Below are 26,681 nucleotides of genomic sequence, written 5' to 3'. Positions count from 1 at the left end.
CTTCCATCCATCCACCCACCCATCCACCCACCCATCCATCCATTCATCCATCTGTTCATTCATCTATTCATCCCAGTCTATCTACCTAGCAACCTATTTATCAATTATCTGGGCCATAATCCACTGGATTTGACACTACAGACTCTGAACTTCTGCGACAACACTGCTGGGGGTTCCCTGAAACTTTAGGAGGCCCCAGTGTCCCTCAATATCACGGACGTTCCGTCTAGGAGAGGGAGTCAATGCTCCCGTTTAATCAGGTGGACATCCACGAGCAATGGTGAGATAGGTTCTCCTGCATAGGGTCACCTGACTGTGCCCAAGAAGCAGGGCGGGGGTGGCTGGTGGTCCAGTCTTTGTCAACAGCCCCTGGATGGTGTGGGGTCCTCACAGCCGGTCTGCGTCACTGCTATTAGGACCGAGTGGAGGACGAGGGCTGCCTTGTGTCCATCCCCCTGAGTCATCACCCTCGCAGACGATTTCTGTGATGATGGACGAGGAGCATCAGGGCGGGGCTCCCCCCACGGCCCCACGGCCCCGAGGGTTCCCAGCAAGAAGCACAATGTGCTGGGTCTGGGATCAAAGTGTGGGGAGGACAGCAGGACCTGGAGCAGCGATGGGGAGACCCGGAGACCACAGCACGTGGGGGAAGCAGGCAGGGAGATGCAGTGACCCTCCCAAGGCCACCCGAGAATTTCAGGGCCAGTCTGCCCCTCCTGCATCCCTCTCGGCCCCTCACCCAGGGGCCCGTCTCAGCCCATAAATGAGTAAAAACAACAGAGGGTTCCTAGAAGGTGGGCACAGGGCTTGTAGGTCTCCTGTCCAGGGTGCAGTCTAGAATATGCATGCCCTGGGGCTGCTGTAGCAGGTGACCCTAAACTAGCTCCCTCTGGAGGCCCCAGGGGAGGGTCCTCCCTGCCTCTTCCAGCTTCCGGGGGCTCCAGGCGTCCGTCCCTGGGCTGGTGGCCGCCTCCCTCCCATCTCTGCCTCCGTCTCCATATGGCATCTCCTCTGTGTCTGCGTCTCTCCCCTTCTGTCTCTTCTAAGGTCACTGTTCTTGGATGCAGGGCCACCTCCTCCAGGAGGACCTCCTCTCAGACCCTTCACGTCATCCCATCTGCAAAGTCCCTTTGTCCAAATAAGGTCCCGTTCCTGGGTCCTGGGGACTAGGACGTGGGCCGATGTTTGGGGAAGCCATCATGGACGCACTGCACCAGGGTGACCAGTAATCCCATTCTCCCAGGGCTGGCCCCATTTTAGCCCCCAAAGCTCTGCCCCACCTGCTCCCAGGAGCGTCCTGCTTCCTGGGCAGATCGAGATGGCTGGTCACCCCACACCCAACTCCTGGACTTAAGGGGAGGAGATGGAGGTGGTGGGATGGTGCCAGGGGAGCGGTGAGGAGGTGAGGATGGCGGTGTTGTGCCGGGGCTGGGCTGCACTTGGTGGGGCTGGACGCTCAGGGTGGCAGAGACCTTCACGGACAAGCTGTAAGCATGCCACACAGATGTCACCCCAAACACGCAGGAGCCTCCAGCCCCCGCCCCGCCCCACGGCCCTAACGGAAGCCCTGGCACATGGCCTGGGGCTGCTAGGCCGCACCCTCCCTCACCCGCCTCTGAGTCTGAGCACCAAGGCCAAGGTGCTAAGGAAGGTTTTTTTTGATGCTCTGAGCAAAATGACAGCCACTGAAAGTGGAAAAAAAGGATTTGGGGCTGATACATGGGCTGGGCTTGGGAACAGATCAAATCCTCTGAGTTGGGGTCCTTCTGGACACGCGGGGCCTGCTTTCAAGTTCCCGAGGAAATGTGTGCTCAGCCATCACTGGGACCCAGACGACATCCCCCCCAGTGGTGAGTATTGAGGCCAAAATCTTAAGCATGTGTCCCCAGTAATCTCTCTGGTTCCCCGATATTTTGTGTGGTCCCCTAGCAATCTCTGGTTCCCTGGTTAATTTCTCTGGCTCTTGTATAATTTTTCTGGCTCCCCAATGGTCTCTCTCTGGTTCCCCAATAATCTATCTGGTCCCTCAAATGTCTGTAGTCCCCGAAATCTCTGGTCCCCTGTTAATCTCTAGTTCTCTGATAATTTCTCTGGTCCCCAATATTTTCTCTAATCCCTCAGTAACCTCTTAGATCCCCAATATTCTCTGATGCCTCACTATTCTGATTCCCCAATAATCTATGGTTCCCCGATAATCTCCTGGTCCCCAGTATTTTCTCTGGCCCCCCAGTAACCTCTCGGGTCCCCAGTATTCTCTCTAGTACCCAATATTTTTTCTGCTCATCATCATTCTCTCTGCTTCTCAATCATCTTTCTGGCCCCAAGTCCTCTCTCTGGCCCCTGTAGTGTCTCCGGTCCCCAGATATCCTGTCTGGTCTGCAATCATTTCTCTCGTCTGGTCCGTCTGACTCAAAAGCAATTTCGACAAAGCCTGACGTTTTCACAGAGCAGCCAGCACGGTACCCAGTTGCAAGGCATCTCGCGAGCTAGGAGCCAAAGCGACAGCCAGAAGGGAGGTCTCTCTGCCTTGTGCTGCACAGAGCCAGCTGCCCCGGCCCCACGTGCAAAAAAACCTGCCCCCCTCTCCCCGCCGATTTACATGATTGTTTAGAAAAGGCAACAGCGGCCGTGTTTGCTTGCCAGGGCGCCGTGCTCCGTGAAGGAAGCCAGCCAGCCGTGGCTGCGGACAGGCACCTTGGGGTGGGGCTCTCCGTCTCTGGTTTCCTGTGATGGTGACTCAGAACCTGCAGGAGCCGGTGAGGCTCGAATGCTTCTGCAGAGAGTTTGTAGCCGGGGATGAGGAAGTAAGAGTTGGGGGGCAGGGATTGTAGTGGACAGTTATCTGACTCCTCTCTCTCTCTCTCTCTTGTAAATGGAATGATTCAGTGGCACTGGGTCCGTTCACCATGTTGTGCACACACTGCCTCTATGCAGAGTTAGGACATGTCCATCGCCCCCACGTGGATGGGCATTTTAGCTTAAGTACAGCCAGCAGGTAGAAGCCCCATGCATACAGTAATAATAATAGCCACACTAATGGCAGGCAGTGTAGACCACCATCTGGCTGGGAGAGTTTGTCTCTCGGTGCATCAGGCTCCCCGTGTGTAAAGGGATGTCAACTGTGTTCTCAGAGGGACGCCATGAGGGTTCTGTGAGTCCAAGCTAAGCACGTACAGCAACGGCCCTACAAGGAATCCCACAGGACTTGGGATCGGCCCCTCAAGGAGAATGACATGTCTCAGGCACTTACTGACTTGCCAGCAGCGTTGAACAGGTGTATCTTATTCAACCCTTACTTGGTATGACAATTTCCAGGTCCACCCATGTTGCTGAAAATGGCATGATTTCATTCTTTTTTATGGCTGAGTAGTATTCCATTATATATATAGACCACATCTTCTTTATCTAGTCTATTTTTGCTTATGGACATTTAGGTTGTTTCTATGCCTTAGTGATTGTAAATAGTGCTGCTATGAATTGGGGTGCAGGTGTCTTTTCAAATTAGAGTTTCCCCCAAATATATGCCCAGGAGTGGGATGGCCGGATCATATGGTAACTATTTTTAGTTTTTAAAGGAATCTCCATACTGTTTTCCATAATGGTTGCACAATAAACTATTTCAACCTAACACAAGTCTGTGAGTTTCAATACATTTACTTTTGAATGTTTCAATCTTCTCTAAGTCATTTAATAGTCTGGCAAAAAGGTATCATTTTTGAAAGCAGTACATTTTTCTTTCTGTCTCACTCTCCAGTGGGTGTCTGTGTGGCACTGTCCTCTATTTGAAATCTTACTGTTTGGGTCACCATGAGATTTTTGCATTCATTTGGTTTGGTGAAAACATTGCCTTAAAATAGTAGATATTGATTGCCCCATTCTGGACTTCCTTATGAACGGGATAGTCACACACTCTGTGACCTTCGGCAGCTGCTTTCTCTCACTGACCATCCTATTTTCAAGGTTCCTCCGCATTGTACAGTCTATCTGTACTTCCTTCCTTTTTATGCTGAAGAATATTGCAGGTTGGTGGTGGCCACGGGCTGGGGACGGGAGTGGGTAGTGACGGCTCATGGGTACGGGGCGGCCTTTTGGCGTGATGGAAACATTCTGGAATTAGAGGTGGTGCCTGCACGACACCATGAATGTTCTAGATCGGATTGTATTTATACCAGTGAATTATAGGTTATGTGGATTTCTCCTCCATGCATGAAAAAAATGTAAAGACAACAGTCGTTATTTTGATGACTGATCCTTTACCCTAATCCTAGCTCAGTTTCCTCCCTGACCGCACGGTGATGAGGCAGAGCTGGGTCTTGCACAGTTGCTGTGAGTCCCTGAAGACCTGGAGCAGCAAGGTCCCTGTGCACACCCAGACAGGTTGCATATGTCCAACATCTTCCCCCATTCCTTCCGCAGAGCAAGGACACAGCAGGGCCCCATGCAGGTGCACAAAAAGGCAGTGGGGGCCTGGGCCGGGGACAGCTCCACCTACTGGAAGCCCTGTAGTGGGGATTCATGACTTAGTGAGGGATTTGGGTTCGGGCGCATCTGAGTGGGGCCCCCAGGTCTCCACCCATCCAATACACCCTCTCTCTTCCTCTGAGTAGGATGAAGACCACAGGGCTTTGTGGAGAATTTGCTTGACATGGATTGAAGCCCTGTACCTGTGAAGGTGAGCTTGTTAGGGTCTTTGAAGATGTAGTTAAGAGACAAGCTAAGATGAAGCCATCAGGATGGGCCCTAACCCAACGTGACTTGTGTCCTTGCAAGAAGAGAAGGTGGACAGAGACACAAAAACACATGGACAGAAGAAAGCGGGGTGAAGACAGAGATGAGAGGGAGGCAGCCACCAGCCCAGACACACCTGTGGCCTCCAGAACTTGGAAGAGGCAGGAAGGACCCTCCCCTGGAGCCTCCAAAGGGAGTGCAGCCCTGGGATACTTTGACCTTGGAGCTCCAGTCCCCACAATGTGAGAGGATAAAACTCCATTGTTCTAAGCCACCCAGTTTGTGGTAATTTGTTACGGCTTCCTCAAGAAACTAATTCAGAGGAATTCACTGGGACCCAGCCTCCTCTCTTGTTTTATCTGTCCATTCATCCATCCTCCATCTGCCTATCCATCCATCTACCCATCCATCCATCCATCCATCCATCACCCATCCATCCATCCATCCATCACCCATCCATCTACTCACCCATCCATCCATCCATCCATCCATCTACTCATCCATCCATCCACCCATCCATCCATGCATTTATCTATCTATCCATCCACTCATCCATCCATCTATCCATCCATCCATCCATCCATCTACCCATCCATCCATCCGTCATCCATCCATCTACTCATCCATCCATCCACCCATCCATCATCCATCCATCTACTCATCCATCCATCTATCCATCCATCCATCCATCCATCCATCTACCCATCCATGCATTTATCCATCTATCCACTCCTTTTTCCATCCACCACCTAACAAATGATTACAGAGCCCGTGGTGATTTCTTGTGGTCTCTCATGCACAAGGTCACAGCTCATGCAGGCACGCCCCCATTTGTTCCCTGTGGCTGAGACTGAGGGGTTATTTTGGATCCTACCCCATATGTCTGCCTGCTGGACTGCCCCTGTCCTCAATGCAAGAATGGGTTTGCCCCGTTCCACCCCCAGCACACGTGCATATGACAGAAACCCCTGGAGACCCATGCCTCCAACCACAGGGTATTCGGAGGAGCTCACACATCCTGGCAGATGGGCCACATCCGTGGCAGTGAGCTACCAGGCAGCCCTACACGGAGCTGCGTCTCCTAATCGTCCCACTTCCTCTATTCCCTTTATAGCACAAGTTATTACAAAAGTGTCTTCCTGTTGTTCCTGTTTTGTAGCCAAAGTGCCACTTGTCAGAACCAACGTTTGGTTCTTGGGCAGATAATCCCATGCTGCAGGGGTGACACACACTCTCACCAGGCCCTCTGTGTGGACGGCAGGGAATCAACCCTGGCCCGTTTCCCCTGCCAAAAGGAAATCTTTTTACTCTATACACATATCTCTGTGCCCTATTACAGGGCCTTCTTAATTTTAAGTTTTCTGTTATAGGAACAGGACCACACAGCTAGAACTGAGAATGGGAGGAAGCGGCCCGGAATGTTCTGACTCAGCCAGGTTCTCCCCCTGAGACCTGGGGGATGTGACCTGGTCCTGCATCTCCTCCCAGCCTGGCTGCACTGTCCCTCCAGCCTTCCCGCCTCTTCCCTGGTGGTCCTGAACTGGGGGCAGTTCTACCACACAGAGGACACTTGGTGGTGTCTGGGGACAGTTTTGGGGTGTCACGATTTGTGTAGGAGCAACTGACATCTGGTGGGTAGAGACCAGGGATGCTGTTCAACACCCTACAGTGCGCAGGACAGCACAAGAGTTATCCCAACTAAAATGCCAGTAGTCTGCGTTGAGAAGCCCTGCCTGACATGAGCGGTCTGTCTGTGTATCAGTCTGTCTGTCTGTCTATCTATCTATCCATCTATCCATCTAATCTATCTACCTACCTACCTATTCATCCATCTTATCTGTCTGTCTATCTATCCATCCATCCATCCTATCTATCCATCTATCACACATTTCCCTATTATGAATGCATGTGTGTATTTACATTTATGTACCTCTATCATTTATTATCTATGTACCTATCTACCAATCACCTACTTATCTATCTATCCAACTGTCAGCTGTCAATTCATCTACCATCTATCAGTTATCTATTATCTAATCTATTTGTCTGTCATCTACTTATCTATTCATCTGTCATGTCAATGATCTATATCATCAATTAATCAATGAATCAGTCATCTGTCATCTAATTTATCTATTTACCTGTCACTTATCTGTCAATCAGTGCTTTGTGACCAGGGGCAACTTTGCCCCTCTCACTCCAGGACATAGGACAATGTCTGGGGACATTTCTGGTTGTCCCAACTTGGGGAGGAGAGAACAGCTGGCATCTGGTGGGTGGAGACCAGGGAGGCTGGTCCACACCCCACAGTGCATGACAGGACCACCCAGTCTGAATGTGACTCATGTCCCATCCAAGAGGCCACGCCCTGGCCCTGTGTATCTGACACTTGATTCTGCCCCCAGACACCCCTCGATTCTCTTTTCCCGCATCCCCTCTCTCCATTGGGGTCTCCTGCTCATGCTGTCCCCCAGAAACAATGCCCCGGACCCTAAGACTACTCAAAGCCTGGGGTCCCCACTCTCGACTCCCACCTAGTCGGCAACCTCCTTGAAGGTCCAGCCAGGACCATCTTCCACAAACACAGCCTGGCCCACCCCCTGCCCTGCCTTGTCCATGCCGCCCTTACCCCCAGCCACTTCGGCCTCTGTCTCGTGTCCAGCCCCCATCGTGTCAGTGAACCACAGATTCTACCTCTGTGCTGTTTTCTGCTCAGAGCACCAGTGACCTAGTTCGCACCTCGGTCCTGGCCCCACAGCCCCGCCCAGATCTCTTTCCAAAGCATAGACCAGCCATGCCAGACGCTTCCATGACTTTGCCCATGAAAGTCATCCTCCTTCTGGGACTGTCCTACCCCTGTGCCCGAACCCTTCCTCCACTTGGCACACACAGCCCATCCTCACCCCTGCTGTCACCCGTGACATCTGTCCTGCCACAGCTCTGCTCTCTTGGACATCCCAGGTGCCCCTGGTGAATGCCACCTCTTCCAGGAAGCCCTCCTGGATTCCTTCCCGCCCTGAACCCTCTGAGCCTGTGTCTCACTGTTTGATCTTTCTATTCCCTGGAAGTGCTCCCCATTGCACAGGGCACATGGTGACTTGTCCACTGCCCCCATCAGTGGGACAGCAGGCCAGCGGCCAGATGTCAGGTTAGTCAAGAGGGCCCTGAAGTCCAAAAGTCTGGGTCCAGATTCCTGCTAGGCCTCTCACGGGCTCTGTGTGCTTAGCCAAGTCCAAGCCTCAGTTTCCGCACTGGACACGTGGGGCTGAGGACGGTGAGGTTAGGATGGAAGGAGATGGTGTGCAGGCAGGGTGTGCATGGCTGTACACAGTCGGTGCAGAAAAAGTGTTGTATCACAGTGCTCGGGCACCCAACCTGCTTGCTCTGACACATCACCCTCCTTTTCAGAGGGGACTGGGATGAGGAGGGCCTGGGGCAGACGGCACTGCATACTGCCTGCTCCTGAGTCCTGGCCATTTCCACCCCGGCAGGACAACCTGTGCAACAATGTAACCGCAGTTCCCCACTCAGACGCCGGCACAGATGTGGCCCCCGAGGCCCTAGCTCAGATGCAGTCCCCCAAGGTCCCAGCATGGACACACCCCCCAGGTCCCAGCAGAGACACGGCCCCCCAAGATCCCAGGACAGACTCGGACCCCCAGTGTCACAGCACATAAGCAGCCCCTCAGGCCGGATTCCCTGCATGGCTCAGAAGCATACCCAGTCACCAACTGCCCTTCCGGCTACTGCTTTCCCTAAATGAAGGCAGACCTCACGTCCATCCATCCCTCTGTGTGGCAGGAGGGTGTGGATGCAGGCGCCCAGCTCTCACTGGGGATTCCCAGTGCCCAGCGCTGTCCCCTGGGACCTTCCTGGGGAGCCCATCCCTCAGCCCCGTCTGTGCTTGTCCACGGGATCATGGCTCTCCACGGTGTGACCTTGGCCCTGCGGAGGGTCAGAGGCCGGCATGGGTCATCTCCGGGGGTGGGGGGGGGGGCTGGACAACTGCCCTCCCTCAGGGAGCAGGTGAGTGTGGGGCTCCTGTATCCTGCCCAACCACCATGCTGCCTCCTGGCCAGAAGTGGGGATGTGGCAGGGAGGGCCCTACACGTGCCGCCGCCGGTGGTCACGCCCACGGAGGAAGCGCAGATGGAGGGGCTGGGCCAGGTGAGGAGCCGCACCCGGGGGCTGGAGGGCTCAGGTGCCCGGCCAAGGGGCGTCTGCTGATGAGTGATTACCCACCATCACCGGCCACTCTGTCACTCACACATCCCTTCCCGTCCTGGTCCCCAAGACGACAACACAGACCCCAGGGAGGGTTGGGGGAGGGGCCCCCGGCGCGTCTGTAGAGGGTCCTTCCCTCCCTCTGAGCAGGGTATTTCCTGAGTCTTCTCACCTCCTGGGTCCTCCCCCTGGGCGGGGGGGTGTAGCCAGGATTCGGGGGACAACGTCCAGGGGGCGCACGCCCCCTCCCTCCACGTAGGCAACACCGCAACAAATGAAAACACCACTTCTCTAGCTTGGAAACGCCTTCAAAGGGCAAGGCGCGCTCCGTCCGCCCCCAGGTGCCCCGTCCCCGGCCATCGACTCCACCAGCTTCTCCCGCCAGGGATGGGGGGGCTCCGACCCTCCGCGCTCCTGCCTGACAAGCCCGCTTTTCAGCCCGCGCGCTGAACGGACACGACAACGTGACAGAGGGCAGAAAAAACCCCTCCTGGGTCTGGAAACAAGCACGCGCTCGTCATTCCCCTCGGCCCAGCGTGACCCCGGCGCCCCAGACGGCCTGGTCCGCGCGGCCGGGGAGGGGGGTGCCGAAGCGGCCGCGGCCCGCGCTTGGGGCGCCCCGTCGGCGAGACCCGTCTGCGACGCTTTACCCAACGCCCCGGGAAGCTGGCTTGGCACGTGGGCCGGCGCAGGTGCGCTGGTCTCAGTGGGTGAAACGGGGGTGGGCCCGGCGGCCGGGACACTTCTGGGCTGGGGCCCCCGTGGCCTGGCGGCGTTCAGGGCGCACCTGTGCGCAGGTGAGCTTTCCTGAATGAGCTTGCGCCGCAGAGCGCGTTCCGAGCATCCGCCTCCCCGCTCCGTGGGCGCGCGGGTCTCTGCGGGGCGCTTCCCGTCCCGCCTGCGCCCCGGGGGGAGACGGGGCGCAGACTTCCCCCCAGCCGCTCAGCGCGGCCGACCCTCCCCGGCCCTCCCGGGCTCCTGGGGAGGCGCGCGGCGGGGAACGGGCTTTGCACGCACCTGGGGCGGCGGCGGCGGCGCAGAGCCCGCCGGGGTCCAGGCGCGCCGGCTGCGCCTCAGAGCCGGCCGTCGGCAAGCGGAGCCCTGCTGCGTCCGGGCGAGCCGCGGCGGTCGTCGGGGTCGGCAAAGGGCTCCGGGCCCGGCGTCCGCGCTGCGTGTCCGGCCCGGCGCGCGGGGGCCATGGCGCGGCGGCTGCGCCCTCGCCGGATGCACAGCCTCCCAGGTCCACCTCCCGGGCCGCCCCGGCGGCGGCGGCGGCGGCGGCGGAGTCAGGCTGGTGGGGAGGAAACCCGTTTTGAAATTTCCTGTGCAACAGTCGGTTGGTCTGTTTTCTCTGGTCCCCGGTCTCGGCCAAGCCCGCCACCGCCGCCTCCTATCAGCGCCCGTCCCGCCCCGCGTGGGCGGGGTGCCGGCCCCCGGAGCCGGGCCCTCGGGGCTGCGGGCTCGTCCTGGTCCCACGGCGGCTGCAGGCAGACCCTGCCTTTCCCAAAAGGGTTTGCCGCTGACAGAGGAGCTTCAGGTGTGGCACGGAGGAGGGGCCCCGGTGCTGAAGGTACCGCGGGCGGTGAACTGAAGTTGTATTTCCAGACGAGCAAATACCTGGGGGTTTTTATTTAAAAAAAAAAAAAAGTTTCAGAAGTAGGCTAACCAAAAGAACTTCCTCTTGCCTGCCATAGCTGTGTGCCTGGCCAACTCTTCTGGTCTCGCCACCAGAAGAAAGTGACGTGCGCAGTGACCCACGCACATCCATCCATTCTTCTATCTACCTGCCTACAGCCCCTTGCATCTATTTTTCTACTGATCTATCATCCATCCATCCATCCACCCATCCATCCATTGTTCTGTCTATCTACATATGTATGTATGTATGTATCTATCCATCCATCCGTCCATCCATCCATCCATCCATCAATCCATCTGTCCGTCCGTCTATCCATGTATCTCTCCATCCATCAATCCATCCACCTATCCATGCACCAATATTTCCCTCTATCTATCTATCTATGTATCTATCTATGTATCTATCTATGTATCTATCTATCTATCTATCTATCTATCATCTATCTATTCATCTATCTCTCTATTCTCTGCCTGTAATCTCTCTCTGTACCTCTCATCTATCTATGTCTCCCATCCCTCAGTCCATCCCTCTATGTATCCATATCATTCTTGTACAGACAGTGGTCCTCCCACATTGGAAGTTTGCAGCTAACGGTGGAGGGGTCGGCCCTGCTGAGAGGACATGGCCCTGGGATGCTGTGGGTCTGCGCAGTTCTCCCCCACTGCAGTATGGAAGGTCACATTCAGGAGTCCAGTCTGTGAGGCCCCAGCTGGGCTGGTGTACCCAGGAAGCTGTAAGCCCCTTGGTCCTGATGCCTCTGGCTTTAGGATTTCTACACACACTGGGGCAGGCATTACGGGAATTAGGGAAAAAATCTCACTATAACTAAATTGCACAAAGCAGAACTGTGGATGGAGTATGTAACTAGATGTATCCTGCCCCCTTAGCATCCCTGAGCTGCTGTGTTGGCGACCATGAGATTCACATCCTGAGGTGTATACGAGGGTTACCCCAAAAGGAGACCATGTGCCCATTAAGTCATCCATCCTCATCCCCCTTCCCCAGCACCTGGCAGCCTACTAATCAGTCTCTGTCCACTTTCTGTGTCTGTGGATTTGCCTGTTCTGGGCGTTTCCTGTAAAAAGGAATCACACCCTGTGTGTCCTTCTGTGTGCTTCTCTCATCCTGTGTTCAAGGTCCATCCACGTTGTAGCCTGTGTCAGAGCTTCACTCCTTTTCCAGGCTGAGTAATATTCCCCTGTGTGGATGGACCTCATTCTGTTTATCCATCCATCCACCCACCCACTCAGCCACCCATCCACCCCCATATCCATCCATCCATCCATCCATCAGACAAAGTCAAGGACCTTGAGTTCCCCCTCAAGTGCTGTAGATCTACATATTCTGAGCCATGTTCTTTGATCTGTTTTGCAGACACTGAAACCCCACCAGGTGGGAGAAGTTAACTGTGTGCTGCCCACCAGCACGGAGATCCCAGACCACTGGGACCAGAAAGTTCATGGCGTTGACTCCCGATGACCTCACCACCAGCCAATCAGAAGGATGTGCATGAGCTGATCATGCACCCATTGTCCCCTCCCTCCCCCGTCTTTAAAACCCTTTCCCTGAAAGCCATCGGGAAGTTGGGGTGTGTTGAGCACCAGCTGCCTGGACCCCTTTTTCAGTGCCTGCAGTAAACACTGCTCTGTCCTTCACCACAACCTCGGGGGAGGAGACCAGCATTACTGCACGTCCGGTGAGGGGACTCACGTGAGATTGTTTAGCTGTTATAAAGCATTTTCAGATGACAAGGTGATAATTTGGTGGTCAGCTCAGTGCACTTAGCCCCGCACTCAAGAGCCCATCCACTTGGGGCCTTTCCAGCAGGTGGAGGGTGTGCCTTCCTTCCTGCCTCACAGTGGGTGGGGGGGGGGTCCCAGCTCTAGCAAACGGGAAGAAGACAAGGGAGATGTGACACAGAGGAGGGTCCGGACCCCCCCCAGGGTAGATGATAATGCTGTTTGGGGTGAGCGTGAGCCCCCAGCGTGTGGGTGTGGGAACCAAATGCCCACACTTCCCTGTCCCGAGACCAGACCATGGGCCAGGTCACAGCCCCGTGCCTGCACATGACTCTCATCACTGCCTTCACTGCAAAGCAGACCCCGAGAGGTGGCAAAGTCAGGCCTCATGTTCACAGGAACCACGACCGCCATCCCAGGAAGGCATTTCCCCCACCCCATGGCCTCTTGGTGTCTCTGCAGCCCTGGGCGGACCTGCTGAAAATCAGGTGAACACACGGGAAAAGGAAGGGACCCACCCTCCACACCCCCACACCGCAGACCCTTTCGGGCCCTCTCCATCCGGCCAGCCCATTTCCCTCCAGAGGCGGGTACCCACAAAACCTCGAGAAGGGAAAAAACAAGGTACAGGAGGCCATGCTGCGCAGTCTCGGTGCGTAAGGAACTCTCTGGCCTCAGGAGGTGTCAGAAAGGCATTATCTGGGACTCGGGAGGTGATGGTTCTGGGTTGTCAAGAAGAGAGGGCAACAAAGGTGGTTCAAGCAGTGGGATGCACAGCAGCCAGAAGCTAGAGGCAACCCAAGTGTCCGTGGATGGATGGATGGATGGATGGATATGGGGGTGGTTGGGTGGTTTAGTGGGTGAATGGATGGATGGGTGGATGGATGGATGAGTGGATGGATGGATGAGTGGATGGATGGATGGATGGATGAATAGATGGATGGATGGATGGGTGGATGGGTGATGGATGGATGGATCGATGAATGGATGGATAAACAGAATGGGGTCCATCCACATAAGGGAATATTACTCAGCCAGGAAAAGGAGTGAAGCTCTGACACAGGCTACTTTGTGGACGGACCCTGAACACAGGGTGCTCAGAGAGAGAAGCAGACACAGAAGGACACACAGGGTGTGATTCCATTTACCGGAAATGCCCAGAACAGGCAACTCCATAGACACAGAAAGTGGGTTCGTGGTGCCAGGGGCTGGGGGACGGGGAGGGGAGTGGCTGCTCATGGGAACGGGGTCTCCTTTGCAGTGACAAGGAGGTTCTAGAACTCGACAGAGCTGCCGGTAGCACAATATTGTGAACGTGCTCAATGTCCCCAAATTGTTTGCTCTAAAAGGATGATTTGCACATTATGTGGATTTCACTGCAATTAAAAAACATTTATTTTTTTAAAGAATCAGATAGCCTTGCCTCCATCCCTGGGACTGTCAGCTCCACCAGGGCCTTTGATTCTCCCACTGGGCACCCCCGCCACACCTGACATGTGCTGAGAGCCCCGAGCTCCTGTGCTGTCACATTCTGCAGAGCACAGCCAGATGGAGATTGTCCACTGGAGACAAAAACTAAAAGCAAAACTGACAACGGATGTAAAATAAATAGCACACATCTGATTTTCCTGAGGAAGTGCCCCCTCCCCACCCCAGTTCTAGTTTCTAAGGCCCCGTCAGTGGGAGTTCCCCACGAGGGTTCATGAAAAGGCATTGCTGATCGTAAAACTGAAAAAGCTGGACTTGACTGGGCTGTGGGGACCTGTGTGGGATCCAAGCCAAGGACTTGGCCCTGAGAGAGAGCAAACCCTCACCAGCCAGGCCTGTCTGTTCCCTCTCGATCTCCTGGCCTGGGGCCTTCCAGATCCCTGACTTCTCTCCACCCCCAAACCGCTCAAAACCTGGCACGTTTTAAATACCAGGTCCTGGGGACTCAAATAACCACAAGCTGGACACCTTAAAACCACAGACATCCACCCTCCCCCAGTCCTGGAGGCCAGGCGTCTGAGGTCAAGGTGTCCAAGGGCCGCGTTCCCTCCCGAGGCTCCAGGGAAGGGTCCTTCCTGCCTCTTCCAGCTTCTGGGGGCTCCAGGCGTCCATCACTGGGCTGGTGGCCACCTCCCTCCCGTCTCTGCCTCCGTCTCCACGTGGCTTCTCCTCTGTGTCTGTGTCTCTCCTCTTCTGTCTCTTCTACGGACACTGTCCTTGGATGCAGGGCCACCTCCTCCAGGAGGACCTCCTCTCAGACCCTTCACGTCATCCCATCTGCAGAGACTCTGTTTCCAAACAAAGTCCTGTTCCCAGGTTCTGGAGGTCAGGATGTGGACATATCTTTGTAGGGCACATTTCATCCTGACACAAGGGTTGCCACTGCTCTGATGTCACAATGGTGTGTTCACACTCTCTGGGCCACTGAGCACCCACTATGGCAGCTGACAATGAAACTGTGTAGGTTTCGGGGCCATGTGGTTACACAGTAGGAGCTAGTTACCTGTTTTAAAGCTCAACTAACCGGTGTTTTTCCAAACAACATGGGGAGTGGGATGGAGAGGGAGGTTTGCTCTCCCTGGCAGGGGTCTGTCCTAACCCAGGGGGTCCGCATCCCTGTTTTTCCCCATAGGGGGCTTGAGGGATCATGAACTGATCTTGGAAAAGGATCTGAGCACCAGAGGCAGGAATGCAACCAGCTTTCCCGGATGGCACTTGGATGGGGTTGCAGGAGGGGGGACGTCCCCACATGAGACCATCCAGAAACTCCCAGCAAAGTCCAACCAATAAATGCTGGAGAGGCTGTGGAGAAAAGGGAGCCCTCTTACACTGCTGGTGGAAATGCAGTTTGGTGCAGCCACTGTGGAGAACAGTATGGAGATTCCTAAGAAGACTAGGAATAGACTTACCATATGATCCAGCAATCCCACTCCTGGGCATATATATATATAGGGAATCTTAATTCAAACAGATGCATGCATGCCATTTTCATAGCAGCACTATTTACAATAACCAAGACATGCAAACAACCTAAATGTCCATCGACAGATGACTGGATAAAGAAGATGTGGTGTATTTATACACTGGAATACTACTCAGCCATAAAAAAGAATGAAGTAATGCCATTTGCAGCAACATGGATGGACCTAGAGATTGTCTTACTGAGTGAAGTAAGCCACGAAGAGAAAGAAAAATACCATGTGGTATTACTCATATGTGGAATCCAAAAAAAAAAAAATGAAAAAAGAAGACACTAACGAACTCATCTACAAAACAGAAACAGACTCACAGACATAGTAAACAATCCTATGGTTACCAGGGAAAGTGGGTGGGAAGGGATAAATCTGGCAGTTTGAAATTTGCAAATGTTACCCACTACATATAAAAATAGATTTTAAAAAAGCTTCTTCTGTAGAGCACAGGGAACCATGTTCAATATCTTGTAATAACCTTTAATGAAGAAGAACATGAAAATGAATATATGTATGTATGTGCATGACTGGGACAGTGTGCTGTGCACCAGAGATGGACACATGGTAGCTGATTATACTTCAATAAAAAAAAAAAGGCTTAAGCAATCTGCTTTGAGAAACAGTATTTTTTCAGCTTTATGGGTATATAATAGGTTACTAAAAATGATACATATTTAAGGTATACAGTGCAAGGTTTCCACGCACATGCATTGTGAAATGATCGCCAGCCAAGTTAGTGAATGCGCCTGGCACCTCCTAGTGCCACCTTGTTGTGTATGTGTGTCTGTGTGGTGAGAACATTTAACACCCACCATCTTAGCAAATTTCCAGCATTCCTACAGTATTGTTAACCATATTCACCACACTGTGCATTGAATCTCTGGAACATTTTCACCTTTTGGGGGTTTTTTTGAGTAACGTTGATATTTATTGACACCCATGCAAAACGAACTAAAACTAAAAGCGGCCATTGAACAGGAACAAATATTGCTGCAGCTTGCTTCCTGGAGAGGGTGTGCGCTCAGACCATGAGACCTGCCTTTTTTCCTGAGGTTGGCTCTCCAGACTCGGTACTGTCATCAGCGGGAGACAGAGTCGATTTTGGCTTTGAGCTCCTAATTTATTCATCTTTAAACTGGAAGTTTAGACCTTTTAACCAACACCCCCGATTTCCCCCACCTCCCAGCCCCCGGGAGCCCCCATTCCACTCTCTGCTTCTGCAAATCTGGCTAATTGAGATTCCTCATGTCATTCGTCTCTGTCTGACTCATCTCACTTGGCACAGTGCCCTCCAGGTCCACCCACGTTGTCAAAATGGCACTATTATTTTTTTTACTTTTTTTTCCAGTTTTATTATGTAGAATTATTACAGTTCGACTGCACATACACATTATATTCAAATGGCATCATTTTCTTCCTTTTTATGGCTGAGTAATATTCCATTGTGTGTGTGTGTGTGTGTGTGTGTGTGTGTGTGTGTGTGTGTGTGCATATACATATATATACCTTCTTTATTTACTCACTCTCTTTTTTTTTAAATTGAAGTATAGTTGATTTACAATGTGGTGTTAGTTTCTGGTGTACAGCAAAGTGATTCAGATATATATATATATTTAGATTCCTTTCCATTATAGGTTATTACAAGGTATTAAATATGGTTCCCTGTGCTGTAAAGTAGGACCTTGTTGTTTAGCCATTTTATATACAGTAGTGTGTATCTGCTCATCCCAAACTCCTAATTTATCCCTCCCCCTCCTTCCCCTTTGGTGACCGTAAGTTTGTTCTCTATGCCTGTGAGTCTGCCTCTGTTTTGTAAGTAAGTTCATTCGGGTCATTTTTTCAGATTCCACATAGAAGTGACACCACGTGATATTTGTCTTTCTCTGTCTGACTTACTTCCTTAGTGTGATCATCTCCAGGGCCATCCATGTGCTGCGAATGGTGTGATTTCATTCTTCTTTATGGCTGGGTGGTCTTCCGTTGTGTGCATACACCACAACTCCTTTGTCCATTTAGCCATCCATAGCCAGTGAGCTTGTCTCCAGGTCTCGGCTCTCAGACGGTGTTGCGCAGGCATATTTTACTGGTGAGATATTAAAAATCGGATTAGGCTTATGTGGCCCCCAATAAACACATGGTATTCACACACATGCCTAGACATGTACACACAGGCACTCACACACTCTCCTTGGCAAAAAGCAAAACTCTCTGTCATGCAAAAATCAGGCTGGCTGAGCGTTGGGTTGGATCCAAGGCATTGTGTTAAAAGGTTCTCAGCAGTGCTTGTCATTTAGAACCTGGCCAATAGCGGCCACACCACCCAGGGTCCTGACCCGTCCTGGGTGCACCGGTGCACTCATTAAATAGACCGGGGCCCTGGGATCGGCCAGGACAAGGAGACTTGAACTCACCAGATTGTGTTATGTGCTATCCCCACCCCACTAAAGAACATGGCATTTGTGAATCAGCTGGATAAAAAGAGATCCCTTACCCCTCTGCATGATATGAAAAGTCACAATAAAACCTCCTAACCCGCTCTGGGCTTTTAAAATCTTTCCGTCTGTTCAAAACCACCGTAACACTGAAGCTAACTGCCTTCTCCAAATTGTTCTGCATTTTTAGGAGAATCTTGAAGGTTCTTTCTGGGACTGGGGTTCCCCATGGGGTGAGTGGAGCTGAAAGCTACCTTTCCACCTTTCTGGAGTTACTGCAGCCCCTTGGGACGTCCCCAAACACAGCGTTTCCCCCAGGCCCCTTACATTACAGCGATGTCAAGAAAATTAGAGGTCAAAATTAGTGATGGCTATTTATACAGATAAAGAAAGATTTGGGGTGTAGTCAACGATTTGAGAGAGAAAGCAGAGTCCTAGCAGGTAACCGTGATGAGATTGGCAACAGTGGAGATGCAAATTCCTAAACTCCCTTTATGAATGGGATTTCTACAAATGCCTGCCCCGGAACAACAATTCCATACCCGCCTTGGTCTGGAGAAGAGACGCTTTCCGGAGACCTCTGTACATGGGCCTCACTTGAAGCATCAAAGGGCCTGAGGATAGATGGGAGGACCTGGGGTGGGAGGGAGCCACGAGGAGCCTGGGGAGAGACAGGCAGACTGGGAAAATGGGGAGGAGAAGTCAGGGAGTCCCTGTGCCAGAAAAATCAGGAAAGGGAGGTGCCCTGATTTTGTTGGCTGCCCCACCCTGCCCCCGCCACGAGAAGTGAAGTGAAGACCCAAGAATTCAGATCACCCCTCTGCCTTTGAGCTTGGGATTCCTTATCCTGCTGACATACTAGCTAAGAACGTCTTTAGGAACCATGTCGTCAACGCCAAAGGAATGAATCTCTAATGTGAAATTCTAGATGGAAAGGCAGTGGGGGTGAGGACGTGGCTGAGCGTAGGGCTCTCCCAACCCAGTGCAGTTGTCCCGACCCAGCCCCTGTGCTTGGATGATTGCAGTAGCCTCCGAAAAATAGGTCTTCAACAGTCCACATGGAAGGTGGATTCTGGGTACCACGGGACTGGGTGCGGAGGGGTGATGATGTGCTAAGAGATTTGATTCTGCTCCCGTTTTCTAAGAAGCAGCCATCTGTGCAAACTCCCCCACAGGCAGAGAGAGAGGACTTCTCAGCACCCCTCAGTGTGGGCTGAGCACGGTGACTTCCTGATAACTTTACAACCGAGACACCTTACAAACACACCTGAGCCAGGTGAGCAAGGTCAACATCCACCGTGATAAGTCAGGCTGAGGGCATGCAACCTTGGCATGACGCCATGAGACACAGCCTTTCCCTCTGTGGTCTTCCTCCCCCCAAACCCACAACCCCGTCTAACCCAAGAAAAACACCAAACACATCCCAAGGGAGGGGCACCCAGCAAAATCCCTGCCCAGCCTCCCTCGGAGCGGACAAGGTCATTACAACCAAAGAAACCCTGAGAAGTGGCCCCAGCCCAGGGGAACCCAAGGAGATTGAAGACTGAATGTCATGTAGGATCCTGGTGTAGGGGGACCCTAAACAGAAAAATGACATTTGGGGGAGGGGAGGAGATTTGAATAAAATACAGACTCTGGTGGATAACAGAGTTCAATGTTGGTCCGTTCATGGTAACGAATGCATCAGAGCAATAGAAGATGCTAATAAGAGGGAAAGTGGGTGCAGTGGGATGATGGGGAGGGTCTGTACTGACTGCATTTCCCTGCTTGCCCTCTGCCCCCCGGGAGCCCTCAGCAGGAGCCGCCAGGACTGGACCTGGAAGTGGGGTCTCCTCTGTGCCCCCAGGTGCAGCGCCTAGCGCTATGGGAGGGCCCTCCCGATGGGCTGTCTCCTCGCCCCCCGTCTTCTCCAAGGGGCTCCCCTAAACCTTCAGCTTCCAGGGCTCGCCTGCTGGAGAAGGGGCCATGGGGCCTCCCCTGAGTCCCCTGGATCGTAGTTTGCTTTGTGGTTGTGAATGGGTTAATTCTGAGGCACTGTGGGTGTTTGTGGGCCCACCCACAGACAGCGCCCACCCACCCCACTGCGGTTTGGGGTTTTCCTCCAGGGCAGGTGCCGGGCCACCCCTCATCTGATCCCCTGTTGTCAAGGTGAAGACAGAACTTCTCCAAGGGAGGGGCCTCCCTCCTCCTACTCAGACTCCTGGCTCTCCCCATCTCAGCAACTGAGCTCAGGACTCATCTACCTGCCTGTCGTCTGTCTATCTATCTATCTATCTATCCATCCATTCATCCATCCACCCATTTATCTATCCATCCATCCATCTAATTTATCTCTGTCTATCCACCCATCTATCCATCCATCTATCCATCCATCTATCCATCTATCCACCCATCTATCCATCCATCCATCCATTTATCTATCTATCCATCTATCTATCTGTCTGTCTGTCTATCTATCTATCATCTATCTACCTACCTAACCACCTAATCTACATATGCATGCATCTATCAATCAATAGATCATTAATCTAACATATCATCTATTTAAGGTATCAATTTATCAATAGAAAATTGGGGGTGGGGGTGGGAATAAACAGTCTGGGCTCCCAGACTTTTGACACATTGATTGTCAAAAGCATTACTTTGTTGAAACAAAGGGAATGGACGCCCTCTATTCCTGAGGCTACATTTAGTCTTGAGTTATTTTCAGGGATGATTATTTCAGGGTTTTGCAAATATCAACCTTTCCCCACTGACAGTTGCATGTGCAGAGAGAAATAACTGTGTCAAATCCTTTTCGTAAAAAATAATTATTATCACAGAAAACAGACCCCTGATTTACAGTTTGTGGGATGAGAATATAAGCGCAATTTTTTTTTTCCAAAAAGGTGACTTGAAGGGCATGTATTTCTTTAAACAGTTTACATCTTTGATGTCAAACTCTGTATTTTCTATATCGTACTTTGAAAACATATTGTATATATAATAACTATCATGCATAGTATTAATACATTACTATAAACTAATTACAATGTAATTATAACAACACATTGTGTATTTTTATATATTGCACATTTAAATGCCTTTTTTTTTTTTACTAACCTTTTCATTTTTATGGCCAAAGGTCAATTATTTTGTACCAAATCTTTTCGATTTTAAATTTTAGATCTCAGGGGGAGGGTATAGCTCAGTGGTAGAGCACATGCTTAGTATGGACGAAGTTTGGGGTTGAATCCCCAGTATATCCTCCTACTCTTTAAAAAAATTTTTTTATTAAAGTACAATCAGATACAATGTGTCGATTTCTAGTGTACAACACAATGTCCCAGTCATGCATAGACATACATGTAAACATTTTCATATTCTTTTTCATCAAAGGTTATTACAAGATATTGAATAGAGTCCCCTGTGTTGTACAGAACAAATCTGTTTATCTAGTTTTCTCCCACCTATTCCTGCTTTTAATTTGTCTGTTAAGACTTCTTCATGCCTTTGTCTTATTCTTTTTTTAATTTTTTTTTTCATGGAAGTACTGGGGATTGAACCCAAGACCTCATGCATGCTAAGCATGCACTCTGCCCATGAGCTATCCCTCCCACCCCCCTACCATTGTCTCACTCTTGATTTGTCTGATTACTCCAGCCCCGCTGACACCCTGTGCCTCACACTCAGGCAAGAGGTGGTGATCACCGACAGCTTGTTGCAGATCCTCGCAGTGAGTCTACAAAAGGAGGCATGGTCTATGGTGTCTACAGTTGTTCCGAACAATCTCTGCTCATCCTGCAGGGTATCCCAAATTCTCCAGGTCCTCCATGCATTTGTGTCTTTCACAGGCTGCTCTCTGCTCACAGGCAGGTTGGAGGTGGGATGGGTGGGGGACACACGTGCTGTGAAATGTTCAGAGGACCCTGCTCTGCTAACGGGTGTGACCCACAGGGATCGGCCCTCAGCCCCTACAGCAAAAACAGGTAGGGGTCCTCCCACCTCCCAACAGCTCCCTTCCAGAACCGTGCCCCCATCCCAGGTTTGACCTCTGGCAGACCTGCCAATGGACCCAGAGCAGATGCTGAATTCAAACACCCAATTTGAACTCGGCCAATGAGATGTATAGATAAACAGATTCCTCTTAAGGAATTGGCTTACAAAATTGTGGGGGTTCGAGTCCCAAATCACAGGCTGGAGACCCAAGGGAAGATTATAGGTTGAGTGTGAAGGTTGACAGCTGGCAGAATTGCTTCTTGCTCAAGGAAGGTCAGTCTTTGAGCTTATGGAGTCCTTCAACTGATTGAATGAGGCCCACCCACACTATGGAAGCACAATCTGCTCTTCTAAAAGTCCAACACTTTCAATGTTAATCTCATCCACAAAATGACTTCACAGAAATACCCAGAATAATATATCTGCAGAGATGCAAAGCAAAGGGCAAATGCTATCCCATCCCTAAAAACCCATGAATGACGCCACAATCCCCCTACAGAGAAAAGAGAAGACGAGCCCGTTGGTGAGAAACCTGAGGACGTCCTTTCTGTGAAGGGAGGCACTCTTCCGTATCTCAGCATTGTATCTCTGTCTCCCATTCTGAGGCTGCCCTCTGATCTGATCTTCACGGCGTCTGATTTTTCTACCCTTCGTGTAGGAAATAAGACCTTACCCACCCCCGCCCCCACCCCGATGGCATATCTCGTTAAAATATCAGTTGTGCATCAACAGCTAATGAATTCCTGGAATCTGCACTCCAGGAACCAGCATTTTCTCATCAGAGCTCTGTTTTCAATGAAAACATCCCCCCAGTTGCTTAGCAACAGCACTGATTATCACAGATAAACTATGGAGGTGGGTGGTGGGTCTTCCTACCTGGGTTCCTTCCTCTGGGGCCCATTTGACTCTTGCGATCTCATTAGTCACAGGGCTGGACGCAGATCGTCCTTGCCACCTCCCCCCCTCCCCAGACCGTTTCCAGTGGGCGGCTTCTGTCTCCCATCATTTACCCCTTAGGTCTCCGTATCTCCAAACCAAAGCTCTGAGATGATTATCATGTCATGTCGTTGGGGAGAGAGGAAGGGAGGGTGGGATTCAAGTCTCCGAGAGAACCGTGAACATAGTACGTGTCCTTCCAAAGACTTAGAAGAGGTGACGTTGGTGCAATTTATTTAAAAAAAAATTACAGCCCTAACCATGCAGATTTGCTGGGGAAGGCACATGGAAATGTTAAGAACACTGTTGCAAGGATTTAAAAAATGTTGTTGAGAAATGATGGAGGAGGCACCAAAGCACGAAGAGTCTTTACGCATGTCTACAAAGTGAGAGCCATGCTGAAGATGTAGCCGTTCTGTGCCCAGACTGCGGAGGGCCTCATTAAGCCAACATTCCGCTCCCGAAAACACTGTCTACTGTCTCATGTGATAAGTCACGTAGGCGAGAGGAAGCGGGAGATGAAACACAGTGACATGTAAACCACAGCCTCTACCTGGATGCCGCCGGCAGCTGGTTGTACCGTCCAGCCTCGCCTAGACCCGCCAGAACTTCATTCTCCTGGGGAGCCCGTGGGAGGTCTCTGGGACCTCTCCCATGGAAAGTCCTGCAAGCACAGTCAACCATTCCTTGCTCCCCTGCCTGGGTTTGGCGTAGGGGGTGCCCCTCTGCACCGAGAGGCCAGGTTCCCCTCAACTTCCTGCAGTCCCGCCCTTGAGGCTTCCGCCCTGTTCTCCTGAGGAGACTCCACCCTTGCCCCACCATGGTTTATATCACCTTTTCTCATCTTCCTTCAAAGCATGACCACAAATTGCATCAGTTTGGTGCTTTGTTTTTGTGTAGTGAAGACTTCACCTGACCCAAAGAGAGGTCCGTCTTTGTCCTCTGCTCTTGGGAGGTGACCTCCAGGCCCCTGCAGTGGCCTGCTTCATAGGCATGTCTTTGCTTGGGGGCTTTGGCCACAGGACTGTTAAATGATGTGATTTATGATGGGGACATTGGGACATACCATATTGGTTTCAAACTCCAGGAGAAGATGGAGACTTAAAAATATTACCCTGAACCTCTGGAAGGGGCTGGAGACTAAAGGACAGCCACATGGATACTATGTAGTTGAGTACCAAGAAAAACTGGGTACTGAGGTTCAGGTGAGCTTTTCTGGTGGACAATATTCTGTGCATATTGTCACACATTGATGTGGATGGATGGATGCATGTATGCATGCATGCATTCATGGATTAATGCATGGATGGGTGGATGGATGCATGCATGGATGGATGGATGGATGATGGATGGATGGATGGGTGGATGGATGAATAGATGGATGGATGGATGGGTGAGTAGATGAATGGATGGATGCATAGATGGGTGGATGATGGATGGATGCATGGATGGATGGATGGGTGGATGGATGCATGGATAGATGGATGGATGGATTGGACCCAGTGTCTTCTCCTTCTGCCCTGTATCTGTACCTTCTATATCATGGTTTTTCCTGCTCCTAGACTTACCCTGGGCTCCTGACCTTACAGGACAGCTCCATTAAGGCTGCAGGCACCTCGAAGCTAATTCAACCCTACTGGACCCACCTGCCTCCTTCCTACTTCAACCTGCACCTTCTCCTGGTCGGTTTCCCTTCAGTTCATGTCACTGATTTAACCCAGTGGCCAGAGCCTATGACCTCAGGGTCGTTTTTTTCCCACCACCCATGATGTCTACAATCCAACTGGACACCGTTGATCAAGCTCCAAATCCTCTATCCCACCCTTGTTCCCTCTCTCCGTCTTCAACAGGGCTGCAGGCTCCCCGCCCCTCGCTGCTGACCACACAGCCTGAGGTCACCGCTGAATGTCGTATCACCACCACAATGGGGGCAGGTGACACGTCTGTAACATGCGGTCTTCACGTAGCACCGCATCCTGCTGGCTGAGTACTTCTGTGGCTGACTCAGCATAGGGGCTACTTATAACGGCTTACTCGGCACCCTGCATGTGTGCACTGGGGCTGTTTCCAATTTCAGGTCTCACAGTGCCGCCAGAAGCATTAATTGCACATATGCATTTTACACCTGCAGGAACTACACACACACATGTATACATTATATATACATGCTATACATATATATTTCTGCACTATTGCACATACACATTTGTATATTTGTAAGAAATAATTCTATAGGATGAATTAACAATGCTGAGACTACAGATTCAAAGAGAATGTGGGCACATTAAATATGCTAATGAACAGATTTTTGTCAGATTTCTTTTCAAAAATCGGACTGATTTATGCCCCAGGACCAACAGGAGGGGAGAGAGCATTTCCTTCACTGTCTGCACCTCACAGTGTGTCTGTTTCTTTTTGTCATGCTGCTAATGCACAAGAAGTGGCATTAAAACTCCTGGGATAAATGAAGAACTATCTAACAAGTGACTGAATTGCAAAGGGTGGATTTCACAAATAGAGTAAGGTCCATGGGAAACCGAGCTGGTGTCTTTGCTGAGGATGGGTGGCCCCCAGAAGAGCTTGGCTTCAAGAGCAGACCAGATGATTAATATGGGGGGTCTGTCCCAGGTCTCTCTCCCGGCTTCAAGTGGTTAGCTGGCAACCTCAGGTGTCCTCCTTCGGTGTCCCAGGGTGGGTGACAGCCATTGTTCATTAAGGAGGTGGGTGCGCCACCTGGCGGAAAGGAGTCATTTTGAACAAAGTCTTGAGAGGCATGGGTATGTGAGGTGGATGGAGAGAGGGAAGGCTAGATGGGTAGGTGGGTCGATGGGTGGATGTAGAGGTGGGTGAGTGGGTGGCTGGATGGACGAGTGGATGGGCTGGTAGACCGATGGATGGATGGATGGAGAGACAGACAGATGGGGGTGGGTAGAGGGTGAATGGAGGGATGGGTGGGTGGGCAAGGAATGGACACACAGATGGATGGATGGGTGGATGGATGGGTGGGTGGATTGTTGGATGAGTAGACAGATTGGCTGAGGTGGATGGGTGAGTAGACCAATGGGTGAGTGGATGCATGGATGGATGGGTGGGTGGATGGATAGATGAAGAGACAGACAGTTGGGGGTAAAGGAGGAAGGTGAATAAAAGGATGGGTGGGTAGGCAGGTGAATGGACACACAAAAGGATGGGTGGATGCATGCATCAGTGGATAGATGGATGGATGGATGTACTGTTGGATGAGTAGATGGATGGGTCGATGGATGGATGGATGGGTGTGTGAAGTAATGGATGGGTACACAGGTAGATGGATAGATAACCAGGTAGTCAGATGCATGTACACTTATATGCAAACATTTATATGTGTGCATGCATACACTAGGCATTCTTCTTGTAGAAACAGATTAATGAGATCTCTGGACATGGCTCAAAGTGAATGAGATGCCGATACAGAGGGGAGAAAGCATCTAACCTGGGGTGGGGGGCAGTATCCAAATCCAGAGGGAAGCCACAACTGGGATAGCTCTGGGTTCAGAAACAGTCCACCAGCTTGCTGGTCTCAATTCTTGTAGTGCCTCACGGAATGCCTGCACCTGGCATGGACCCAGGTACCCCTGTGTCCACTGTAATTAGTTACATTAAGATGAGGTCACAGTGGACTAGGGTGGGTTTGATCTAAGGTGGCTGGTATCCTTATGGGAAAAAGAGACAGAGAGACAGACACACAGAGAGAGGATGGTCACGTGAAGACGGGGACAGAGATGGCACTGATGCTCTCAGCAACCCAGGGACACCAGAGGTTGCCGGCTGACCACCCGAAGCTGGGAGAGAGGTCTGGGACAGAGCCTTCCTTACAGCCAGCAGAGGGAATGCACCCTGGCCGCACCTTGACTTCAGACTTCTGGTCTCTAGAAAGGTGAGGGGGTACATTTCTGTTGTTTGTCCCCCCCCCCCCACTTGGGGTCATGTGTTAGAGCAGCCTTTAGGAAACAGAGTGATGCTAAGAAAATAGGTGCTTGTTCAAGCACAGAGAGGAAGTCATTTC

The 26,681-nt window shown here is 51.6% G+C and overlaps 2 protein-coding genes across 2 annotated transcripts in view; one reads left to right on the top strand and one right to left on the bottom strand.

Annotated features, from left to right (window-relative positions):
• Window positions 1-10,498, bottom strand: part of LOC105103088 (P2Y receptor family member 8) — a 45,988-nt gene extending 35,490 nt beyond the window's left edge. The window contains exon 1 of the mRNA XM_064483474.1: window positions 9,970-10,498. The gene's annotated coding sequence lies outside the window, so the exon portion shown is untranslated. The remainder of the gene's footprint in view (window positions 1-9,969) is intronic.
• On the top strand, window positions 5,127-20,230 carry LOC135320423 (guanine nucleotide exchange factor subunit RIC1-like; the record flags this gene model as incomplete). Its single annotated transcript, XM_064483543.1, has 2 exons — window positions 5,127-5,502; window positions 20,053-20,230. Coding segments are annotated over 2 exons (534 nt in total), but the record flags the coding sequence as incomplete, so codon positions are not given.
• Window positions 20,231-26,681: the final 6,451 nt, after the last annotated feature.

The sequence above is a fragment of the Camelus dromedarius genome, chromosome Y, assembly GCF_036321535.1.
Source record: "Camelus dromedarius isolate mCamDro1 chromosome Y, mCamDro1.pat, whole genome shotgun sequence".
Classification (NCBI taxonomy): domain Eukaryota; kingdom Metazoa; phylum Chordata; class Mammalia; order Artiodactyla; family Camelidae; genus Camelus; species Camelus dromedarius.
The sequence above is the reverse complement of the archived record's forward strand: the minus strand, read 5'-3'. Positions and strand labels throughout refer to the sequence as shown.